This window comes from Bubalus kerabau, chromosome 3 (assembly GCF_029407905.1).
Source record: "Bubalus kerabau isolate K-KA32 ecotype Philippines breed swamp buffalo chromosome 3, PCC_UOA_SB_1v2, whole genome shotgun sequence".
Lineage (NCBI taxonomy): Eukaryota > Metazoa > Chordata > Mammalia > Artiodactyla > Bovidae > Bubalus > Bubalus kerabau.
The window spans coordinates 54,727,234-54,752,569 of NC_073626.1; the positions used below are offsets into that span (position 1 = coordinate 54,727,234).

Sequence of the window (25,336 nt, forward strand, 5' to 3'; positions counted from 1 at the left end):
GAAATCCCACAGACAGAGGAGCATGGTGGGCTACAGTCCATGGGGTTGCAAAAGTCGAACATGACTTAGCAACTGAGCACACACACAGATGTGTACAAGTTTTGAAGGATTCTGTGGTTATTTCTTAACAGTGTCACATGCTCATTAAAATAAATATAAAAAAGCCAACATCTGGCTTTTAATAAATATCCTAGTGTTCTACCCCAAAATTCAAGTTATTACTTTTTCAGAGAGCTCTCCCCTCTTCCTCCAACAAATGTATTAGAAAATGCCTACTGCATGTGTCAGTTATCTATGGCCTTCGGTAAACTAATATTAATTGAAAAATGTATATAATAATAAACTATTAAAATGCTAGAGAATGTCATTATTTACTTTTCAGTGTAAAGGGTAAAATTACTAATAGGGGGTTGAGCTAAATTTAAAAGATTATCTGAAATGCTACTCTCATGTTTCTGGCTGACATCTATGGTAACAAAACCGAAACACAGGAGAGTAATTGAAGGATAATTTATATATGAGAAGTAATTTTGATTTACTAATTCATGATTTTTAAAAAATAGTACTTAATAAATCTTGCCTATACTTCTATAACAATGACAAAAGTAGATTTTAATGGTTTTATTGAGGTATGATTGACATGCAATAAACTTCACATATATAAAATACACAACTTGGTATGTTTTAATATATATGATGTCATATGATGAAAGCATCACCACAAGCAAAACAGTGAACATACCTATCACTCTCAAAGTTTCCTTTTACCCCATTGTAATCTGTCTGCTTTCCTTGGCCCCTCTACTCCCAACCATTCATCTGCTTTCTATTGCTATATATTACCATCCAGTTCCTGGAATTTTATATGAATGTAACAATCTATATATACTCTCTTTGGTCTGGCTTCTTTCACTTATCAGAATTACTTTGACATGCTACCATATTATAGCATGTATCAACAGTTCATTCCCTTTTATTGCTCAGTAGTATTCCACTATATGGACATACCATAGTTGTTTATCCATTCATCTGTTGACAGATGTTTAGATTGTTTCTATTTTTTTATTATAAATAAAACTTATTGAATGTTCATTTATATTCACATTACACTCATTTAATCTTTTAATGGTATATGCTTTCATTTCTCTTGGGTAAAATTACCTAGAAGTTGAACAGCTGGATCATTGGATCATATGGTTGGTGTATGTTTCATTTTTTAAGAAACTGCCAAAGTGTTGTTTTTTTTTTTTTGCCCAAGTGTTTTATACGGAGGTTGTACCATTTTACAATCCTACTAGCAGTATATGAAAACGCATTCAACTTTTAAAAGTTTAAAAATATCTCATGATCAATGTTTGAACACTTCTGATATATAAGATGTGCATCATCAGGTGCTGAAGAAGTTATCTGGGCATTTAAGGAGCTTGTATCACATTAGCAGGGAATATTACATATACTTATAAAAATAATACACCGTGCAGACATAAGTGTCAGGTGTGTGGTGAGTTCAGATAATGAATTTGAGATAAGTCTGTGAGCTACAGTGATGAGAGAGGATTTAGTTGGTATGATTACAATACTGGCAGAAAAGAGGCGCGAGCAAATTTGTTAGGTCGACATAGTTTCAAAGCGTTTTTGCTCATATGAACTAGCCACTGCTTCCATTTCAGCCACCTACCTCCTAGAGGTACCTGTTGGAATTTATGTTATTGCTACATACTTATTCATGTCAAAAAGAGTGGCTTGATAGAAGATTCCTTTATTCTTTCTCATGTATCTACGGGTCAACAGGACAGTTTTGTGTACCTCAACCAACTTGGCCCTATGTCTATTCTCTGGGTCAGTTAGGTGGCTTTGCAAGGTGCTCTGCTCCACCTGGTCTCCTCCAGCCAACTAATCCACGCTTCTTATCATGATTTAGGCTGGCAACCACCACATTTTTGGCTAAGGCAGAGTTGGGATGGAGTAGAACTGCAAAGGCACCCTGCAAAATGTGTGGGCACATGGATGGGTACAGAATTATAGCCATTTTTAACATTCTACTGCATCATTAGAGACCAGCTTGTCAACTATCTTTCAATAGTCAAAGTAATTGCTTATTTGACCATGTCCTCTAGATACAACAGGTGAGACCAAAAAAGTAAACAAAAAAGTTCCTCTGAGCCAATTTTTAAAAGGACAGTTGTCTGGTTGCCAAGTTTAGGGAAGATTAAAAGCTTTTAAATTAGAAGCTGCATAGTTACCAAAACCAGAGTAGTCAGGGACTGTGCAGTCTAGATAATAGTCCAATGAGACTACAGTCCTAAACAAGCAAATTACATTTGGCATTTTCTGGCTAAATAAGCACAGACTTCATTTTAGAAAGATTCCCACCCAAAATTATTTAAATTTGGTATAATAGTGTTCCCGTATCTAGTCAAAAACTGGAAAAATATCCCCAGAGGAATTGCACCTGTATTGTTTTATTAGCAGGTCTCACTCCAGATCCAGCTAGTTGCTCTTCTGGTTTGTAATAAATAAATGAGCCCTCTTCGTCCTTTTTTGACGAAACCATGATCATGGGTCCCAGGAACTTCCTACGTTCCAGAAGAAGCCAAGGCAGGGCAGCTTAACAGTGGGTTTCCCGTGCATCTCATGAAAAATAAATCTCCCAAGTGTAGGGAGGTCGGCTTTTTAGCAAACAATGAACCCTCCCAAAGAACGTAACGAATAGTTTCGGATTCGGTCAGTTACCATCTGGGAAGAGGAGGCCTTACCAGGAGAAGGCCAAACTCCGCCCCGCCCCCAGCACTTGGTTTCACTCCTTGGCCTCCTCCTACTCGCCCGGGCCTCCGGGTCTCACTCTAGTCCCGCCCTTGCCCTCTCGGAGCACCTTTCCCTAGGATAGCTTAGACACAGAGCTTCATGTGCTAACCGCGCGTGGGAATTCACCGTACATGGTACTTTCTTGATGTTGATTTGATTTGATTTTGATCACTTGGTCAGCCAACAATCCAGACCACTTTCCTCTGTCCCGCCCCTTCTCCGGAAGGCGCGCCGGGGGCGGGGCGTTTGCCGCGCCTCACTGCGCGTGCGCGCGCTGCCTCTTGCGTCACTCGGCCGCGCCCAGGCTCTCTTTAGCTGTCTCTTTAGGTCCTGGTGGTGGCGGTGGCGGCGGCGGTGGCGGCGGCGGTGGTGGGGGCTGGAGGTCGTCTGGGACAAGTTCCCCCGGGCGCTCCCCCATGGAGGAAGCGGTGCGCACGGCTGCAGCCCTGGATGCTCACACCTCCCACTGGACGGAAACGAAGGCGGTGGCCGCGCGAGCTCAGGAGTGGGTAGCCGGAGCGGCCTGTGTGGGGGTGTGAGCAGAGGTGACCCGGGCCGGATAGCGGAGGGGAAGCCGCGCGGCGGGCCTGCCAACTTCGGTGAGGTCTCCACTTTTCTTCATTTCAGGCAAGCGCGAAGGGGCTAACTGTGGGCAGGCCTGCCCCTCTTGGGTTGGGAAGGACTCCTCAGGGGCGCCTCTTTTCTCTGGAGACACTGAGCCACGCGTGTTCTGAGATGGAAGTAATTTCCCTCGTAATCGAGTAATTCAAACATGATTTGGATTGCCAATAAATCCCACGGAAACCTGGCCTGGCATTTTCGGGCCGCCTGTTCATTAAGTTCATTAAAATAGTTTCACTTTGTTATGAGTTCTAAAAGATTGTTTCAGCTACCACGGAGATACTAATTGACAGTGGAACAAGCCTTAGATGTCGCTGTAACGTTTTGAGCATGGCCTGTTTAATTTCCTAACTTTTATAAAGTCAGTGAATCCTCTCTCCCTCGCCATACAACTGAACAAAATTCATTATACCTTTGATTTTGTGTTTGTCTCTTGAATCTCTTTTCTAGATTTTTCAATTCATTTACTACACGCTATGTTTTAGTTTTGTTTCTAGAAATTCCCTATGTACCATGAACCCAGTTAGTACATTTTTTTGTTAAAAGTACTAACAATAAATATGAGAGAATAGAGATCTTTGTTTCATACCCGTAAGCTGTCTGTTGAAGCAGTATGTTATGCTCAGTTGAGTAGGTTTTATGTTAGTTGGTAAGTAAAATGAGTATGGAGGCTAGTAGCTAAATTTAAAAAAGTATTCAGTAACTATTCATTCCTTTTGCTACTTCTGTATTTTCTTCTTTCCAGGCTGGAGCTACTCTGCCAGGGCTTAAAACTTTAAATGAGAATAAAGGGTTTTATTTACGAGGAAATGAGAATGAATAAGTCATCTCTAACCTCTTCCAGCCTTTTATTCATAAGAGACCATATTAAACTTACATGTAAGTTAAAATTTTAATTTATAATTACTGTTACTAAATAGGATTGGAAAGTTAGGTTCCATAGTATTTATAGTTACTATGTTTAAAAATAATTAGCCCAAGGAGAGGCTGGAAAAAATTAAAGCAATGGAAACCAAGCAGAAGTAAATAATGAGAACTCTTAGATGTGGGTAGTCTGTATAGAAGTTGAGTCCAGTGGACAGTTAGGTTTCATTTCAGGCTGTGCAACTTTTATGTGATCCTCTATTTGAGATTTAACCTCTGGGAGGTTTGGTTTCTTTAACTAAAAGGTGGGGGGTAATGATAGCTTTTTCTCATTATTGTGTGGATTAGAATTAATGTGTATCCAAAAAAAAAAAAAAAGAATTAATGTGTATCAGTCACACCAGAGTGGTAGTTATTACTATTAGGGAGACATAATAATAAGAAACAGTTATATTCTTGAGGATATTTCTAGTGTATGAAAACACCTTGCTGAGGTATCCCACCTACCCTCCTTCAGTTTTTGTTGTTTAGTCACTAAACAGCGTTGGACTCTTTTACTACTGCATGAACTGTAGCTCGCCAGGCTCCCTTGTCGATGGTATTTCCCAGGCAAGGATACTAGAGTGGGTTGCCATCTCCTTCTCTAGGGAATCTTTCTGAGCCAGGGGTCGAACCCACATCTCTTGCTAGACAGACAGGCCAGTTCTTTACCACTGAGCCACCTGGGAAGCCCTCTGATTCAGTTAGTGTCAGTTATAGCAGCCTTTGTTTTCCTAAGAAACTACGTGCTTGCTCATGCCTTAGTGCCTTTGCACTTGCTTCTTTCTGTGCTTTGTTCTTTTACTATTTCTTTCAAGCCTCTACTCAATGTTACATTCTCCAGTAGGCCTCCTAACCAACTTAGTTAAAATAGAAGCCCCTGAACCCAATTACTTTATATTACCCAATATCTTTAAGATTACTCAATATTTTTAACATGCTTTACTTTTCACTGTATCATTCACCACCTTCCAAATTAATGTTCTTATTTGCCAACAGAAGGTAAACTCTTAAGGGCAGGGTTTTGGTCTGCTGTATTCACTGTGTATCCGTGTTTTTGAACATAGTATGTATTCATTTACTGTAAATCAGTTATTTGTTGACTGAGTAAATGAAATAAGCATACCATTGTCCATAGGGAGCCACAGTGAGGTGGGTATAAGTCATGTACATTAGTAATCATAATAGAGGCTGGAAAAGTGTCCACAGAAAGATTCAGAATAAAGGTTAGCACATTCAGAAAAAAATCGGTTTATGGAATTCAAGCAGGGCTTCATTGTGGAGGTGCTTTTTTGAAGTAGGTCTTTAAAGATGAAAGGAATAATGTAAAAAAGATACAGAGGAGTGAAAGGAATAATTAAGAATGGCAGCAGTGTGTTGACTTAAGGTGGAGCCATAGTATATGAAATACAGTATTGGGAAGCAGAGATTTAAAATACAGGTTTGGAGCAAATGGTGAAAGGTCTTAGATATTGGGTTACAAAATTTGGAATTCTTTTTGTAAATAGTGGGTAGCCAGCCACTGGCTGGCTTCTCTCAGAGAGAGAATCCATCTGGCACCCTTGGCCGTTGTAGGCAATTTGGGTGATGAAGGATGGTAAAGCCACAGTTCGAACACGAGAAGCAGGTTGGGCATGAAGACTGACCTACATACACTGAGAACCTGGTTTGAGTTGCCCCTTGATTGTGTTCCAGCTTGGGGACTAAAAGGAAACTAATGGAAAACGCAAAAGGCTGAGGATGAGGAGACTCATTTTCTAATCCCAGGTCTGCTACTCACCAGCTGCATGAGAAGTTACTTAACATTATCACATGTAAGCTCTTGTAAAAATGAAATGTCAAAAGTGCTGTGACAAGTTTAAAACTGTTAAATAAATAGGTGTAATTTTTAAAGTTAGCTAACTTTGAAATTGATGATGTCATTTTGCAAAGTAAATCTTTTTCTTTTTTTCATAGTTTTTTTGGCGGGGGGTGGGTTGGGTTGTGCTGCAGCTTGTAAGATCTTTCCCTGTGCAGGGATTGAACCTGGGACCAGGGCGTGAAAGCACTGTGTCCTAATCTCTAGACTGCCAGGGAATTCCCAAAACAAATCTTACTTCAGGCTTTTCATATAGGTGTTAGAATACCGGTCCATGTTTTCCTCTTCCTTTAATTGTATGTTCTCTGTGCTTTAGAAGGAAGTGGACCAGTTTCATAATTTTTTTTCTTTGAGCTGTATTAATTTCACTTTTGACATAATTTCATTTGATTAAAGTTAACAGTGTAAGTGTTCATAGATATTAATGAAATCAATTATGAAAATCAAGTGCCTGTTAGAAGAAGCTGAAAATTCTAAAAGTTTTTAAAATTTGGAAGTGTGTTTAAAATTTGAATAGTTTATTTTCAGAATTCTTACTTAGCTGTGGAATCCTTGACGACAGGAACTTTTGGTCATCTTTATAACACCAGTGCCTGGGACATGTGCTGCTTAGTGTATGTTTATTGAACAGATTACCACAAAAATTAAACTGTAACAGTCAGGGGTAGTGGACTGGGACCTTTCACCTGAGTCCCTCTGAGAGGTAAGATGGGCAGGTTACCACCTGGGACTTGTCATTTCTGGCTTGGGAACCTAGTTGAAGTGAAACTTAGCAAGTTTCCTTGTTTAACTTTTTAAATCTGGCTCTGCCTGAAGCAGATCCTTGAGAAATAAAAAATAATCTCTGTTTCAGGCTCTCCTGGCTGTGATTGACCTTTAGTTACACAGAGTGGGAACAGAACATTACCAGGTCTGAGAATAGTGAAGCAAATATTCCTTTCAGGACATTCATGCTGATGGCCATTTTCTTTCCTTCCTTTTCTTTTTAATTGAACAAAAAATAATATTTTTATATAAACTATTGGATACCTAAATACAACATGGTTTTTAAAATGAAATCAGTTATATATAGTTGTATTCATAAATTCAATAGTCAAAAACTATACAACATTAACAACAAATCCAAATGAAGATAGGCTTCTGAGTTTCATGCTTCATTGAGCATCAAAACCCACCCATCTTTTAGTCCTATTCTACATTATTCTGTATCCACGTTCTTTGCATCGGATTAGACTCCTTAATTTTGTTTCATTTTCTGTGTAACATTCTCCACAGATCTATATCATTGGCTGCTGCTTTGGGAGTTGAACATCCTTCTGGGTGTTCATTGTTGTCCCCACGTAGCACGGAGCAACTTCTCTGCGCTTGGAAACAGATTCTGACTCATTGCTGTGTAAGTCAAATGAGGTGATTCATTTACTTAGTTTAGTGGCTGAAGGCTGCTTTATAGCTTCATGGTATGCAACTTTTATGTTACTTGGCATCCTTCCCCACCCATGTACACACTGGTGTATTCAGTAAGTGAACAAACACATACAACAAATAACCTTAATTTTAGAAAAGCTTATGAATCAGATTTGCCAGTATAAGTGAGTGCCTTTTTCTGGGGAGACCACCACGAATAACTAGTCATTGTCTTTAAGAAACTTAGAATTTATCTTCAAAGATAGAATAGTAATTGGGAAATAAATTTTATGAACGTGTCTGTAAATAAAATAATTGCACAGGAGAGAAAATGCCTGTGGGCTGTAGCTACGGGACAAGTCTTTATAGCACAACTTGAAGTGTGACCTGGCCTGAAGTGAAGAGCATCCTCTTACATAGTGGAAAGAAGGATGTGAGGGGCTGTGGTATGTCCAGGTAGTGATGACTTGTCTGAAGGGAGCCATGATTCTGTGTTTGGAAATGAATTTGGGATAAGGGGTACAGCTCTCCAAAGCCATGTGCATAATAAGATTGACCCAACTGATCAAAAACATCCTTCTTTGCTTTTGTATGCTTGAAGCTTTCCACAATAAGTCAGTAACAATAAAAAGAAAAGAGGGGAAAAGATTTTAAATAGCAACGTGCAACTTTATGTAAAATATAGAGAAAATTTATATATAGACATAGTAGAGTTAAGAACAGTGGACTTTCAGTGATCATAGGATAAAATAAGATTCCGACTTAATGTGTTGGTTTAGTCATCTCTTCTTCACCTCGTTGCTGGAGAAGATTTCCTCCCCCATGACATTAGACACTGGGCACGTGAGAGCAATTTCTTAGACAACAGTTCATTAGTCACTTTTACATGTCTAGGAGGAGTACACCACATACTACACAGGGCCACACACATGCTGCAGAGTAAAGAACCAGGACCTCTGTGAGGCAAGCAGGAGGTTGAGGGGCCCCTCAGTTCCTGCAGGAGGATGTGATTGGCTTGCTTTAATAATTCTGCAGTCTGTCAAGGCAGTGAAGCTCACTACTCAGGGATAAGCAGGAGGTGTGCCTGGTCTCCGTGATAAGGAGGGCTGTTTGACTTTGGGACCTATCCATGAAAGCAGAGTAGGGGAGGACCGAAACTTGTGGTTAAGTCACCCCAGTTTTACCAGGTGTCAAGGCAGCATAATATATTGGATCTTAATTTTAGACCTTACATTATTTGTAATTTGCCATTTAGTGGAGAGTTAACTTTGCTGCTGCTGCTAAGTCACTTCAGTCGTGTCTGACTCTGTGCGACCCCATAGACGGCAGCCCACCAGGCTCCCCCGTCCCTGGGATTCTCCAGGCAAGAACACTGGAGTGGGTTGCCATTTCCTTCTCCAATGCATGAAAGTGAAAAGTGAAAGTGAAGTCACTCAACTTTAAGCACTAGTAAATATTAGTAAGTTGATAGCTACACATTTGGTATTTGAAGGTCAGTTTTATAAAGTCTGAATTTGGATTTGTGAGGCTATCCTTATGATGGGATTGGAATTATAGATATGCTTGGCTTGTTTCTGAGTATGGTCCTTGCAGATAACAAGGTTTTGTTTTATTGATTCTAGGATATTCAGACTCTAAGTTGGCTTGTTTTAGTCAAACCTTCAAAAGGGAGATTTTCAAAGATTTAATTAGTTACTTCCTCAGTAGAACTTGAATGGTAATTAAGAACGTTGTTCCATGAACATAGTGGTTAAAGGAGGAGGGTTCATTTCAGTTAGATGACTCTTGCTTATTAGAAGAATATATCTGCCAAGTAGGCTGAAGTGTTTAGTGGTGGCTGGGTGTCTTTACTCTCATTTTCCAGCCATTGTTACTGTCATCTTTGCATGTTCATTTGTATGTGGTACTATCACTTCCCAGCTTACTTTGACAACTTTTTATAGTTTTTCAGTTTATAGGCTATGTTTTACAGTGGTTACGTTTTAGAATGCTAAGCTGAATGACGCAGTGGTTTTCTTACTCATAAATAGCCAGCTTTATTTTTTAGGGCCAATCATATGATTCCATTTGTCAGTATTCACCCAGAATACATCTGACATAGTTTGAGATTGCTGGATACTTGGCACACAGGATAAATAAAGGTGACTCTTGTGCAGGAGCCCGGAAGCTGGCCTTCTGCTGAGGGTAACTGAGTCATAAACATGGATAAACAAGTTGTAGGGTATGGTGGGAACCTGTAAACACACTTTTTAATTTGTTATAATCTTTTTTTCTTTTGTTAATAGAGTAGTTTAATTATAGGTTTAGAACTTCTCTTTCATTTTCGTGTATTTATTAATAAGAAGGAGAAATAAGGGAATTGATTCAAACTAAGCCACTAGATGTGAAAAACTATAGCCGAGGGTTTCATTCTTTTGTGTTTAAGAAAATTGTCAAACTTTATTATGCAATTACAGTAAGTACTGTTTTTAAGGTATTTTTTCATAACTGGAAGTTTAGTATTGAAAGTTTTTTTTTTTTTTTTTTTTTTTTTGGTATAATTGACCCACAATGCTATGTTCCAAGTGCAAAATATTAAAGAAAAAAAAAAAATTGAATGACTTTTATGTTGGCTCATTTGCTTAAGGATGCAATTAGTTCACAATTTCAGCAGCCTGGGACCTTAGAAATTCATTTCAGGATTAATTATGATATTTTTATGTTACAAAATGATCACCATGATGAACCTAGTTACCATCTATCACCATAAAAAGATATTACATTGGTATTGACTATGTTCCCCATGTTGTATGTTTCATCTCAGTGAGTCATTTATTTGTACCTGAAAGTTTATACCTCTTAATCTCCCTCACCTATTTCACTTACCTCCCAGCCCCCTGTTCTAATCTGTCCCTTGTCTGTCTCCCCACTGAAGTCTAAAAGCTATTACCATTTTATCCAAACAGCTGATCATACTGCTTAGTGCACAGAATGTATGTTCAGTAAAACCTCTTTGCGTGGATGGATAAGGTAATTGAGGGGCTAGGTAGATAGGAAATTAAGTTGCTTTTGTTAAAGGCCAGTGTCCTGTAACCTGAAGAATGGAAAAATCTGGCTGGTCAGTGAGGGTTAATGACTAAGGATCCTGACTGAATTGTAGATTAATTCTGGGATTCAGTTGTTAAATTGTGGGACTGAAAACATCTCAAGACATATCAGAAAGTTGGGCTGGCAGTTTGTTATAACCAGTAGTAAACCTTGCAGCCGAGTAAGTGCTTTTTCCTCTGCTTTTCTACCCAATTTAGTTCATTTGCCAGTAGAGTTCTGAGTTTGGGCTGTTTGAAAAAAACTGTAGTCTTTGGTAAGCCATTGCATCCTTTCTGGTCTTATAGCTTGAGTCTTCTAGGTTCCATGACCCTCCTGTTTTCTAAAAGGGCCAAGAGTACCACACACATACCCTGACAAACATCTATCTGCTAGACTTCATTCTCTACTATAACAAAATAATGTGACATCTGCCTTCTCCTTACACATTCCTGAATGGGCTACATAAGAAGTAAATTACCATATACTTATATCTACGTAGATTTCCAAGAAGAAAATGTATGCTTGAGAAAATTTTTTGTTTCTTTGTATAGCGTATTCAGAAAGACACATTTGTAAAATTGGTAAATGTTTTTGTAAACTAGATTTGTGTATTTTTATGCCTCATTTTCATTCTGAGGAGTTTTTTTTTCTTAGGAAAGTTTGTTAACTATGGACTGTGCAGCTAAGACAGGAAACATTTTTAAAATAGGAAACCAGAGTTTATAAAATCAATTTAAATATGGTTTTACTTTTTATTTTTTCCCCAGTTTTATTGAATTGTAGTTGATATGTAAGATTGTATTAATTTAAGGTTACCGCATAAGGTACATATTACAAAATAATCACCACAGTAAGTTTAGTTAACGTTCATCGATGACCACACATAGCTAAATGGTTTTTTTGTTTTTTTTTTTTTTGTAGTGAGAATTAAGATCTACTGTCTAGCCACATTCACTAGCCTACGCAATACAGTGTTGTTAACTATGTTACTTATTAATCTTATAACTGGAAGGTTGTACCTTTTGACCACCTTCACTCCCTTTCCCTACCCCTTAACCGCCACCTTTCAGAGTTTTCTGTTTCTATCAGTTCAGTGTTTTTTCTTTTTTGTCTGCACCACACAGCATGTAGCATCTTAGTTTCCTGATCAGGGATTGAACCATTGCCCCCTGCAGTGGAAGCATGGAGTTTTAACCCCTGGACTGCCAGGGAAGTCCCAGTTTTTAAGTTTGGTTTTATATCACAATCCCATCTTTTTCCATAATTGGAGGATATATAATTAGATAAGTGCTAAATACAAATGGTGGATATATTTATGTTATTAATAGTAGTAATAAAAAGTATTATTTCATGAGAAAAGAAACAGTAAAATTTTGCAGTGATCATGCATCCTGTCATTCTGTGAAAATTTCATTTTGTTTTCCCTCTTTAGATTTGAAGACTGCATCATCCTGCCTCCAGCACCAACAGTTTCTGTGCTCTTGATCAATGTGATTCACAGTAGCTTTTTAAATAACAAGCGAAATGAGCCAGGGGCATGGAAAGTATGACTTTTATATTGGTCTGGGATTGGCTATGAGTTCCAGTATTTTCATTGGAGGGAGTTTCATTTTGAAAAAAAAAGGCCTTCTACGACTTGCCAGAAAAGGCTCCATGAGAGCAGGTAAGTTATTTATGCCCTGTGTAACTTTGAAATGGCATCATTGTGTTCCTTTGTGGAACACATGATATTTGTGTCCAAATATCCATTGATATTTGGGTTCTTTGACTGTAGAAGACTATATCTTCATTCCTTGTGACTATATTCAAAACTTTGGACTTTGTAAGAATTGTAAATGTTTATAGAGACTTTGTAAGAATTGTAAATGTTTATAGAGAATCACTTTTGTAATAAGAAAAATAAAAAGTCAAAATAAGTTAACTACTCACTCTTGCAGTTATTATCAAAGTGGGAATAGGGACCAATACCCAGTTAGCATCCAGCCCTTTCTTTAAATTTTGATATGTCTGCAGAGAAGGAAATGAGGTTATATGGATAGAATCAGAATCTTATCAAAGGCTAGGCTCTTTTATCTATGATAGTAAGTTTGTTTTTTCCTTAGACATTTTCCTTCCTGATCTCAAATTGGCAGGAAGGAGAGCTGGCTTCTTTGGGTTGAGGTGTACTTAGTTGAGTGAAATTCTGATTGGTGGTATAGGTTGATCCCCAGAAACTACTGACAAGCCATGAGCCCCTGGGAAATGCCTGATGTGATTGAACGCCCTCTAACTTTGGTGTATCATAACAGCTTCCAGCTTTATGTTGCATTCTGGCCATGTTCTGTCATTCAGCCTCTGCTTCAGTTTTAGACCCAGTTCTGTTCTCATAGGAAAATCTGCTTTGGCAGTAAAAAAAAATTACCTCCTCCTTCTTTTCTGTGCCATTTCTACAGCCATACCTAATCAAGCTCTTAAAATAATGACCTCAATTGGATTTCGTGCAGAAAGGAGAAAGTATTGGCATATACTATTTGAACAAGTATATCCTCATTCCTGAGTCAGGTACTCACATTTTCCATGTGGATATGCTTATCAAAGAGTTCATTCACATTGACTTTTTCTTTTGAATAATGGGTTAAGTACTGATTGCTTCCAAATTTTGTTAGTTTTCGTCTAGAGGAAAGTGAAGGATGGTCTAGAGGAAAAGGCAGGATGAATATCCTGGAAGCTCCAGACTGTGAGCAGTGCTCAAACTTTTTATGTTCTGGTCAATAAAGGACCCTTTTCTCCAGGGTTACTACCTCATAAGTGGGGCCAACCCACACCTAAATGGCTTCTCCACTATCTAATTCACTAGAAGTTGGGCTGTTTCTGATTGGTTCACTTTGTGTATTGAAGGTAAGTTCACAAAACAAAAGCATGAACTATGAACTGAAATAGAAGGATTGATTTAACTCCTTCATTCACATTCTTGTGATCCTCACATCCCCTGTTTTAAGATAATCGTAAAAATATTATCTAAGAAATCCCCTTTGTAATCATGCTTCTGCTGCTGCTGCTGCTGCTAAGTCACTTCAGTCGTGTCTGACTCTGTGCGACCCCATAGACGCAGTCCACCAGGCTCCTCCATCCCTGGGATTCTCCAGGCAAGAACACTGGAGTGGGTTGCCATTTCCTTCTCCAATGCATGAAAGTGAAAAGTGAAAGTGAAGTCGTGTCCCACTCTTAGCGACCCCATGGACTGCAGCCTACCAGGCTTCTCTGTCCATGGGATTTGCCAGGCAAGAGTACTGGAGTGGGGTGCCATTGCCTTCTCTGGTGTAATCATGATGAAGCCTTTATTCAATATAGTAATAATAAGCAAATGATATTTTAAAATCTGTCATTACTAATTGTCATAAATATATTGAAGTCTAATAATCTTCCAAAGAAGTGAAATATGTTTTCATTGACAGGTCAAGGTGGCCATGCATATCTCAAAGAATGGTTATGGTGGGCCGGACTGCTATCAAGTATGTATAGAGGATGTTTCAAGAAAATACTATAGGTGTATATTGAAATATTTATGTATACTATTTTACATATTACCATATTTATATTACCAGCAAATTTTAAAACTTTAAATTCTGGGTTTTTTTGATGAACAAAACTCAAAATATGTAAAATTTAAGCCTGTATAAGTCACTTAACAGTTTAAAAGTTTATTTAATTTGGATGCGAAAACTTTTGTCTATCTGATTAAAACATGCCTGACATATATATGTATTTTTAAAAGTTACACTCAGTTTAAGGTGATCTTAAGTGAAAGATCATAGAAAGCATTCCTGTCCTTCCTTTGATTTTCATTCCAAATTAGAAAGGAGGTATGCATTTGCTAAGACTTCCATGCATACTTTGATGATTACATTTTGTGTATTTATGTATTATTTTTTTGATAGGCAAGAAGTAGGTTTATTAGTGTAGGATGCTTGTGAGGGGTGCAAGGGGGCAGGCGAGGGGGCTCTGATGATTGTCTTTTAAAAGGTACATAGAAAGAGTGATCCTTAAGACACTGAGCTTTCAAAATATTCAGGATTGAATTATGTAAAATTTTTTTCTAAGGGCAGTTGAAATAACAAAGAGACAATTTAACTCTTCATTCAGGAAGTACTTTTTGATCATTTTTTGTGTGTCAGGTGTTCTAGGTGCTTCTTATCCACAGGAGACTTTACTTTCTAGGTGGACAACAGTAAAGAAGATAAACTAAACTGTGTGTTAGTGATAAATGCTGACATTTGCTAGTAGTACGTAGAGAAGGGATGTAGTAAAATGAAGGATAGATAGGTTTCTATTTTAGTTGAGGGGCCAGGGCAGGCCTCATTGGAAAGATAATATTTGAGTAAAAGATAAAGGAAGTGAGGGGTATTTGGGTGAAGAACCATATGGGTATTTGGGTGAAGAACATTTTAAGCAGGAGGAAATAATAAACATGAAGGCAGCGAGCAGGACCATGCCTGGCGGGTTAAAATGTGGTAGGCAGAACCCAAGATAGCCCGCAAAGCTTCTTGCTCCCTGGTAGTCACAACTTTGTATTATCTCTTCTCACACTGAATTAATGCGTTATGATCAAAGTATACAACAGAGTTGATGACTTGTGACTTAAGTCATCAGAGGCATTAAGGTTTTGCCTTAATTGATTGGATTGGTCATTCTGAAGCCAACTTCTGTGCTGGAGGACGGTCAGCCTGAGGAGAGGTCCCCAGGCTACACTCAAGTTACTGACTTAACAGTCACATGAGTTACCTTGGATGTGAGTCCTCCAGTTTGTGGCAAGGCACAGGCTCCAGATAGTATCTCGACTGCAACCTTTTGAAAGACGCTGATTGAGAAGTACCTGCTGATCAGCAGAAACTATGAGAAATCATTGTCTTGGCCAACAGAAAACATGGCTGACATTTGTTGCTTTAAGCTGCCAGTTTTGGGGGTGCTTTGTTGTACAGCACTGGATTACTAAAACCTCAGGAACCATTAAAGAGATAAGGATAGTAACGGAGTGGGAGTTCAGGGCAGTGGTTGAGGTTAAATTTAGAGAAGTAATGAGGACCTAGATTACATGGGGCTTTGTACGTCACAGAAAAGACTTTGACTTTTATGTTTGATGGGGAATTATTGGAGGCTTGAACAAAGGGGTAATATGTACAGACTCAGGTTTTAATAGGAACTCTTGGGCTGCTGTGTTGAGGCATAGACTGTATAGGGGCAAAAGCAGAGAAACCAGTAAGAAGCTGTTGAAATAATTTGGTAAGAGGTGATAATGGCATGGACCTGGAGTAATGGCAGTTAGTGTGGTGAGAAGTGGTAGAATCTGGGTGTTTTGAAGATGAAACTAATAAGATTCGCTGAAAACAAGTTGAAAGACTGGACAGGATATAAAAAAGCATCCTCTTAAAAGCATTAAAGAGCCAACATGATAGTTAAGAATTACCTAGCCAGCATCAGGGAAACGCATAAAGCTCAGGATGAGCTGGAGATACTTCTGCCCTAGAGGTAACTACAGACTCCATAGCAGGCCCCTTTTGAAAGAGAGAACTTGTGAAGGGTGATACCACTCAGGTGGTGGATATATAGCTGTCATTTATATTTTATTCTGTTTTTCTGAATATTTGAAGTATTACATTATTAATCTTTAAACTCTTGAAAGTCTTTTAAAATGTGGTATATTTATTTTTAACTTATTTTTAAAATTTATTTTTAATTGAAAGATAATTGCTTTGCAGTATTGTGTTGGTGTCTACGAAACATCAACATGAATCAGCCTCAGGTATATTTAAATCCGGGTTTATCAGCTACTGTGCATGAAATGGCCTAGTTAAAGACAGATTATTCCATCGGAATTATAAAAACAAATAATAAACTACATGCCTGTTGTCAGGTACACTGTAAAACATGAGGATATAAAATGGCTGAAAGAGAAGGATGGAAAAACATGCCTAAAGAAACCTGACATTTCTGTTATTGTTTTAGAAAAAATATACTTCATACCAAAACAACACTGGAGATAGAGGATTATTTCTTAAAAACAAAGGGTTCAACTCAGGAGGTTTTATCAGTCCTGACTGATAAAATATATATAAATAATATGGCCTTGAGGATTTCCCTGGTGGCACAGTGGATGAGAATCTGCCTGCCATTGCAGGGGACATGGGTTTGATCCCTGGTTTGGGAAGATCCCACATGCCTTGGAGCAGTTTAGCCCATATATCAGCGCCTCCTAAGCCTTACCCCGTGCTCTGCAACGAGAGGCCACTGCAAGGAGGAACCTGTGCATCGCCACGAAGAGTAGCCTCCGCACACCGAACACTGAAGAATGTTTGCACAGGCACACAGCGAAGACCCAGTACAGCCATAAATAAATACATAAAAAGAATAATGTGGCCTTGAAACTCAGAACAGCACGGAGAAATACACAAATCCAGGTTCATATAGTGAGATTTTAATATGACACTGAGCAGTTGATGGGACAGGCAGAGGAAAATTCTTAAGGTGATAGAAAATATGAACAGCAGATTTAACTTAACTCACTGAACTCAGCAACTTCAGGTCTCCGTTATTTTCAAGTGCATATGGAATATTGATGCAGATGAACTATTTGCTGGACCATAAAGCCAGTCTTGAAATTTTTCAAAGGATTTAATTAAGTTTTTCACAGATCATTATCATTATATTAGAAATCAGTAACAAAAATATAACATGAAAAATACATGTAGAAATTTAGAAATATGCTTTTATGTAACCCGTGGTTCAAAGAAGTCAGATGGAAATTAAAATATTTTAAAAGTATGTTTAATTTAAACAGTACTTCAGTATATTGATACAGAATACAAAATATCATAACTTAGGGAATAAAACTGAAGTAGAGTAAAATTTATGGTTTCAAATAAATATAATTGAAAAGAAAGATGAGGCATCTAGTTGAAGAAAATAGAAAAAGAATTGTAGAATAAACCATAGAAGGAGTAAAGAGAAGAGCTAAAAGTATTTAAATAGAAAAACAAGGTATTAAAGCGAGATTTGGGTCAATGCTCAGAATAATGAACTTGACAAACCTTTTGTTGAAACTGATCAAGAAAAAGAAAAGAATAGCTAGGTGATGTAATTAAGGTTTCATAGATATTAACAGGATATTATGAAAAACATCCAGTTGATAAAAAATATAGATAAAATTTATGGAAAAGTAAAGTGTATCAATACTCATGAGGAAATAGAAAACTGGAATACTCCTCTAACTTAACCCAGTTGAAGCTGTAGTTTTAAAACCTTTGCATGTACTAAGTCCTGAGCCCAGATGGTTTCATAGGTAAATTACACAGTCATTTAAAGAAGAAATAATTGTAGTCTTAAGAAGTTTCTTAATAATAGAAAAAGGGGTTCCCTCATTCTTCTTAAAAAGCTAGTATAATCCTAATATGAAAACCTGATCAGGACAGAATAAGAAGGGAAAAATAAAGTCTAGTCTCATTCACAAACCTAAATGTAAAAATCACAAACAAAATAATATGAGCAAGTTAGATTTATTCTGCAGATGCAAAATTGGCATAATCTTGGAAAACAAGTCACTGTAATTTACTGTTAAATTGAAGGAGAAAATTATATGATTATTTTAGTAAAATTCAGCTATTCATGACTAAAACCATTTCAAATTAGTAATTTAGGTGAATTAAAGATGATAAGATGATAAAGGATTTCTAAGCCAAAAAAATGCCAGAACTAACAATTGCTTGATGCTAAGTCTTTAGTCATGTTTGACTCTGCCACCCTGTGGACTGAAGCCCGCCAGGCTCTTCTGTCCTTGGGATTCTCCAGGCAAGAATACTGGAGTGAGTTGCCATGCGCTCCTCCAGGGAGTCTTCCCAACCCAGGGATCTCTTCCATCTCCTGCATTAGCAGGTGGGTTCTTTACCACTGGAGCCAACCTGGGAAGCCCATAGTAAACACCAAAATGGGGAAATAGCAAAGACTTTTTTTGAAGCTGAGAAAATATTCGTGTTCAAAATATATGAAGGATTACTTAAAATCAATAAGAGAAAACAAATACCCTAATAGACAAACTGGTAAAAAACCCAAACTACTTCACTAAAAGATTTAACTTGGCTAATAAACATATGAAAAAGGGGAATGCAAATTCAAAGCATAATAAAATAATCCTGTTTCCCATTAACAGATTAGCACACGTTGGGGAGAGTGAGAAATAGGAAACTCTCATACACTACTAGGTGTATAACCATTTTGGAAAACCGTAGCCAAGAGTGATTTTACGTGATCACATGTCCCTCCCCTGCTAAAATTCCTCAGTGGCTTTTCAGCTTAGATGAAATCCATTGAGAGACTCACAAAGGTCCTGTTCTCCCTGGCCACTCCCCGCATGCTTGCTCTGTATGAGCCATTCTGGCTTCCTTGCTGCTCCAACATGCCAGACATGGTCTTGAGTCAAAATTTTGTACTTACTCTTCCTGCTTGGGATGTCTCCCCATTTCCCCCCCACACATAGCTGCTGGTAAACCCCTTACTCCATATCTGACTGATCAAAACTTTCTGTCCAAGCACCCTTGCCTGGCAACATTATCTGCCTGGCACCAGCTCTTCATTCCTTTCCCTTGCTTTGTTTTCTAAGTAGCACACTTTACTTCATTTGTCTGTTTCCCTTCACTAAAATGTCTTATTTTTCCTCATCCTAGAACATCTGATGCATAGTAGCAACCCAAGAATATCTTTTGAATGTAAGAGTTGGGTTTTAAAAAGGAAAAGAGCTAGTAAAAAAAGGCTTTTATATCTGTTTAAGCTGATTTTTGTTTGTCATAGGCTATAAATACTAAATTTTTGATTTAAAAAACCCATACACAGGGGAATTGCCTGGCAGCCCAGTGATTCGGACTCGGGCTCAGTGCTCTCACTGCTGAGGACCCTGGTTCGATCCCTGGTTGGGGAACTAGGATCCCACAAGCCACGCAGCCCAACCAAAAAAAAAAAACCCACATAGAAATTAGGTATTTTCCATTAAAATTCTAGGTTTGTATTGTTTCTAATTGGTTTGAATTCTATTCTAATGTTGATAATTTACAGGAGAACCCTTATGAATAACAATTTAAATAGTGTGTTAAAAAATGTATGTAAAATGCAGCCTTTTCTGTTTTGACTAAATATGTTCCTATCTGAGCCTTTTCTTTTGTTGTCTTTCTCCAAGTGGGAGCTGGCGAGGTGGCCAACTTTGCTGCATATGCATTTGCACCAGCCACCCTAGTGACTCCCTTAGGAGCACTCAGTGTCCTAGTAAGGTGAGGACCCTTCTCTTCACGTGTAGAAACAGCAGTTAATGTTTCATCTCTAAGGCATTCAGTACCTGCTAATTACACATGCTCAGTTTAATTTATATTTAAACAACCTTGAGACTTTTTTTATGCTGTGTAGTAGTTTGCTTTTGAAATGTTATTCTCTGTGCATAGGCCAGCTAACAAGTTGTGGGAGAAAATGCTTTTATGCTTTGTCTTGTTTGTGTTTAGAGTCAACACTAGTTCTACGTTAATTGCAGTATTTTAAAATTCCAAGTTGCATTCGTTACAGTATTTATCATTTGACACATGTATACTTTGGTAGGTGGTGACTGGTGATGAATAGATCTCTATACCTTCTCTAGAAAGTAATTGATTGGAGCAGGGTTGAAGACTGGCCTGGGACACTTTTTTGGAAGGAACAGTCCAAGACTTGTCCTGTTTCTGTTGTTTTAATCATTAGCCGAAACAGCTAAGCCCATATTGAAGTCTGGATTTTGGCTAGTATTCCCAAAGATGGTTGACTGATAGGTATTTTTATCCTTTTTTTAACATTAATAGTTACATAAATCTATATTGTATGCAAAATTATATAATTTTCAAGAAACTATATTATAATGTATAAAGATACAAGATGCTATTTATGTATTATGTGTAATAAATATATATTATGGTAATGTATTTTATTCTTAATTTTCTGTTATGCCATTATTTATAGGTTTATACTTTTTTTAAGATTTCAATAAAACTAGCTATAAAATATTAAAACTTGATCATTAATAGGCAAGTTATGTGGAATTAAATGAAAATATATGATGGATTCATCACTCAGTAAGGATAAAGTTGAGCAAATAGGTCCAAATGGACCTAGATTCTTAAATTTGTATCATAGCTCTGTTTATTGTAAAATTTCATATTGATGTCCCACAGTACAAAGATGGTAACTATTCTGGTTTAGAGTATGATGAAGCAGGTGGTTCCCAGAAACTTTCATTTTATGATTGAATGTGCATTTTTTTTACCTTGGCTGAAAGCTAGAATCTTTATAAGCTCAGTGTTTTAGTTTGAGTTCAGTAATTTAAATTCTTAAGTTGTGTTGACATTTAAAAATGAGAAAAGTAGCTGATTAATAGTCCTCCATCTTTCCCTCCACTTTAGTGCCATTCTTTCTTCATACTTTCTAAATGAAAGACTTAATCTTCATGGAAAAATTGGATGTTTGCTAAGTATTCTGGGATCTACAGTTATGGTTATTCATGCTCCAAAAGAAGAGGAGATTGAGACCTTAAATGAAATGTCTCACAAGCTAGGAGATCCAGGTATGAAAAAAAAAATTTTTTTTAGTCTTACTGTATTTTATTCTTTTTCAAAGTAATTTTTATTTCTCTCTGGCTACGCTGGGTCTTCATTGCTTTGTGTGGTCTTTCTCTAGCTACCTCAGGGTACTTCCTTTTACTTCAGATTTTGACTGCTTTGATTCCTCTCATTTCACTATTGTCTTTGAAGTTTCCCTCTGTCTACATTGAACTAACAAAGACTTTTTCTGTTTGTTTTGGCCCCTCTCTAGTGACCCTTGACTGCCTTGCGAGTTGAGCTGGTCAGATTCCCAGCCAAGTTTCCTATCTGGCTTGCCAGCATCTAGGATTTGAGTGGGAAAGAGGAGATGGCTACCATCATAGACGTATGCCTTACTCCAGGGCCCCATTTTAGTGAGGCCCCCACGCACTCAGCTAGTCTGGCAAGGGGACCGGTCACTGAGATATTCAGAACTGGGCCGGGATCTGACGTGGTCTCAGTGCTCTTTGAAGAGACTTTAGCTAGGTCTCCTGTTTTTAGTCTCTTCTTCAACCCACTTCTAGAGGTAGTTTGTATCTTCAGAGCATTCATTGTAGCACACCGAGTCACTTTCTAATTTTTGATCACTGCTGATGATGGGATTCAGCTTTCTTGAATCTGCTGTTATCAGTTATCTTCTGATTTTTGGCTTTCATGTTTCTATCATCTCCTTACAAATTCTTATTTTTGTGTTTCCTTCTCTAAAAATCATATTACTAGAATTCAAGGAGTTAAAAGATTAAACAACTGCTCTGTTTCCTCATCTTAAAATTGCAAATGACAGTGTCTATATTACAGGGTAGTTGTGAGAATTTAATGACTTAATTTATGCAAATTGCTAAGAAAAGTGTCTGACCTGTAGTGCTACACAGTCATTAGCTATTATCATGTTGGGTTCAAGTCTCCTCTCTAACTTGGATCCCGACAGTTATTGTCAAGTTCTCTTATTGATTTTTTACCCCCGTGGTTGGTCCCTAAATATTTAAAAAATTTGCTCCTTTTAGACAAATGTTCTTTAGCATCTACAAATCATTGAGCATTCAAGGTCATCTCATAATTTCTCTCCACTGGTTTCTGATTGTATTATACCTATTCTTGGAATTAGAGCACCCCAGTGGGTGGAAGTAGGGCAGTGTTCTTGGACGGATGGCTGTGAGTCAGCCTGATACTGTTTTCTTTGACATATATACATTTGACCCTTCAACAACACAGAGCTTAGGGATATCTGAGAAAACCCACTTATAGTCCATCTTGTATGTCTGAGGTTCCACATCCACAGGTTCAGCCTTCAGATTGTATTGTACTGTATTTATTGGAAAAAAAAATCCATGTATAATTGGATCCATGCAACTCAATCCCATGTTAATCAAGGGATATCTGTATAATTATGAGGCCCAAGATACTACTTTAAAAATGTTAGTATTAGTATAATTTGTGAATATGAAGCGTAATCTTCCAGTGTGTACATCTAACTAAATTATTATGACTGTTTTTGTTGGGGCAGCATAAGAAAGCTAATTTTTATTTTAGGACCACACCTTTTCTCCTTCTTATCAAGTACTTAAACATTTAACTAAATATAATTTTTCTTTGCCTCCTCCAGGTTTTGTGGTCTTTGCAACACTTGTGGTCATTGTGTCCTTGATATTAATCTTTGTGGTGGGACCTCGCCATGGACAGACAAACATTCTTGTGTATATCACAATCTGCTCTGTAATTGGGGCAGTTTCAGTCTCCTGTGCTAAAGGCCTGGGCATTGCTATCAAAGAGCTGTTTGCTGGAAAACCTGTGCTACAACATCCCCTGACCTGGATCCTGCTGCTGAGCCTTATAGTCTGTGTGAGCACACAGATTAACTACCTAAACAGGGCCCTGGACATATTCAACACTTCTGTCGTGACTCCAATATATTATGTGTTCTTCACAACATCAGTTATAACTTGTTCAGCTATTCTTTTTAAGGAATGGCAAGATATGCCTGTTGATGATGTCATTGGTACTCTGAGTGGCTTCTTTACAATCATTGTGGGAATATTCTTGTTGCATGCCTTTAAAGACGTCAGCTTTAGTCTCTCAAGTCTGCCTGTGTCTTTTCGGAAAGACGAAAAAGCAGTGAATGGCAGTCTTTCTAGTATGTATGAAGTTCTTAATAATAATGAAGAGAGCTTAACCTGTGGAATCGAACAACACACTGCTGAAAATATCTCCCGAAGAAATGGAAATCTGACAGCTTTTTAGGAAGAAAGATGTAATTAATCTATAACTGTTATAAAAAAGTGAATCTGAGTATCAGAATGTGTCTGAAAAAGCATTGTTCTCAAATGATGTTCTCTAGAGACAATCCTTTTTTTTTTTAAGGTTTCACTAATTTGGACCAAGAAATTACTTATGTTTAAATGACGACTCAATACATGGCCAATTTCTATTAACACTGTATTATTGTAGAGTTATTTTAAATTTTCCTTCATCAAAATCTAAATGCACTGACAGTTTTAGGTCTATAAAAAGGCTTTTTCCTCCCACTGGTGATGAAAGTCTGAAATGTACATTTTTCATGCCCATTCTTATCAATTCCTGATCATTTTAAGGCTTTTTGATTAAAACAAAAAATTAATACATTATCCTGTAATTTATCTTACCTATAAAAATGACTCCTATGTAATGAATTATTTAAATTTTGAACTATTAATTTAAGAGACCCCTAAATTATTAAATGAAGGCAACTTACAAACAAAAAAAGGTAGGAAGTCACTGCATGGACGTACTTCTCAGGCTGGGAGTTGCCACCATGAACATTTGATGGTCTTCCAAGATGACACTTTTTTAAATCAGCACATCCTTTGTCATACTACAGCCCGGCTGGTTTTCTTCTTCAGTTACTCTAATCCCTTGATGGCTGGACCCTTGATTACCATTTTACATCAGCTCTTGTACTTTTCCATATATTTTTGTAATGAGTTATATTATCATTTAGCTCTTCTAACAACGCTGGAAAATAGAAGACTAGGGTAAATTCTTAAATTTAGCTCATGTTGAAATAAAACTGAAAGATCTTTTCTAAATCTGAATGTTTAGAACAGGGTGTTTGTAAAATATAATTTCTTTGTAGCACTTATTTTTGCTTAAGAGTTTGGACCACTCTTTTGGTTTTGTTAAAATGTCCATGAAAAAAATGTTTACAGAAAACATCAAACCTGTGCAAAAAATAACAATGTAATGAACCTCTGTCCAGCTTCAAAACCTGTCATCAATTGGCCTCAAAAATACAACTCATTCCCACCTAGGTAGGAAGAACTCGGGCCTGTTTCCATTTTGTTGCTCCTGCCCACAGTCACTAAGCTTGGTCTGCTGTCTAAGTAGCCATCCATGGGAGGTTCACTGTTCACTGGCCTTATCAGGGCAGAGTTGACACTTTAGGTCTCTGAAACACGTTCCATTTTCCCAATATTTTATTATTGATCTTCTAAGGAACCTCTGTAGACATTTTTTTCCTAACTGCCTCTCTCCATGTAATTTTAATACCACACATATACTCTATATTTGTTTATGTACGAAACTGTAACTATATCTGTGCTTGTACACAACAGATGAAAACCAATTTTCACCCCTTTGGGTGTGATATTGCCCTCATTGAGAATGCATAGCTTTATAGTAATAAATTTGTAATTATTTAACATCTTATAGCACTTAAAATTCTTATTTAGTTTATAATTGTTATAAAAACTCATGAATTATTTAAATTTACTCATTAAACTTAATTTTTCATCATATTCTATACTTCCATTATAGGGTGAGCACGGATACTACCTCTTAATCTGCAGGAGAATACTGGCCCCAGGGTTATTTTTTCACATTACCACAAGCAACATTTGTAGGTTACTTTTTCTAAAACAGTTCTGTTTTATGTTAAGGTTAAACAGTAAAACCAAGTAGTTCACAGACTTTATTTTTGGTGCCATAGATAATGCACCTGCACTTTGCTATTAATGGTTTTAAAACCATATAGAAGTTACCACCATGATCTTGTCCCTTCCTTCATGGCTGCAGGTGACCTGGACTT

The 25,336-nt window shown here is 37.5% G+C and overlaps 1 protein-coding gene and 1 pseudogene across 8 annotated transcripts; one reads left to right on the forward strand and one right to left on the reverse strand.

Annotated features, from left to right (window-relative positions):
- Positions 1–3,105: 3,105 nt before the first annotated feature.
- NIPA2 (NIPA magnesium transporter 2) lies at positions 3,106–24,952 on the forward strand. 8 transcript variants are annotated; one of them, XM_055571832.1, is made up of 9 exons: positions 3,107–3,404; positions 4,172–4,305; positions 6,025–6,143; positions 7,463–7,580; positions 12,090–12,320; positions 14,092–14,148; positions 19,857–19,947; positions 21,100–21,260; positions 22,880–24,952. In XM_055571832.1, exons 5-9 carry the CDS (start codon positions 12,182–12,184, stop codon positions 23,512–23,514), a joined length of 1,083 nt encoding a protein of 360 aa, XP_055427807.1. In that variant the 5' UTR covers positions 3,107–3,404; positions 4,172–4,305; positions 6,025–6,143; positions 7,463–7,580; positions 12,090–12,181; the 3' UTR covers positions 23,515–24,952. The 8 variants fall into 8 exon arrangements, with proteins under 8 accessions (XP_055427812.1, XP_055427813.1, XP_055427807.1 ...); XM_055571835.1 differs by lacking the exon at positions 4,172–4,305; XM_055571831.1 differs by lacking the exons at positions 4,172–4,305; positions 6,025–6,143.
- Positions 7,342–7,515, reverse strand: LOC129646112 (DNA-directed RNA polymerases I, II, and III subunit RPABC4-like; annotated as a pseudogene).
- Positions 24,953–25,336: the final 384 nt, after the last annotated feature.

Coding starts and splice junctions, on each gene's coding strand:
- NIPA2 (XM_055571837.1), top strand. CDS start 12,182: ATGAGCCAGGGGCATGGAAAGTATGACTTTTATATTGGTCTGGGATTG. Junction 19,948..21,099: donor GCACTCAGTGTCCTAGTAAG/GTGAGGACCCTT, acceptor CCTCCACTTTAG/TGCCATTCTTTCTTCATACT. Junction 21,261..22,879: donor TCACAAGCTAGGAGATCCAG/GTATGAAAAAAA, acceptor TGCCTCCTCCAG/GTTTTGTGGTCTTTGCAACA.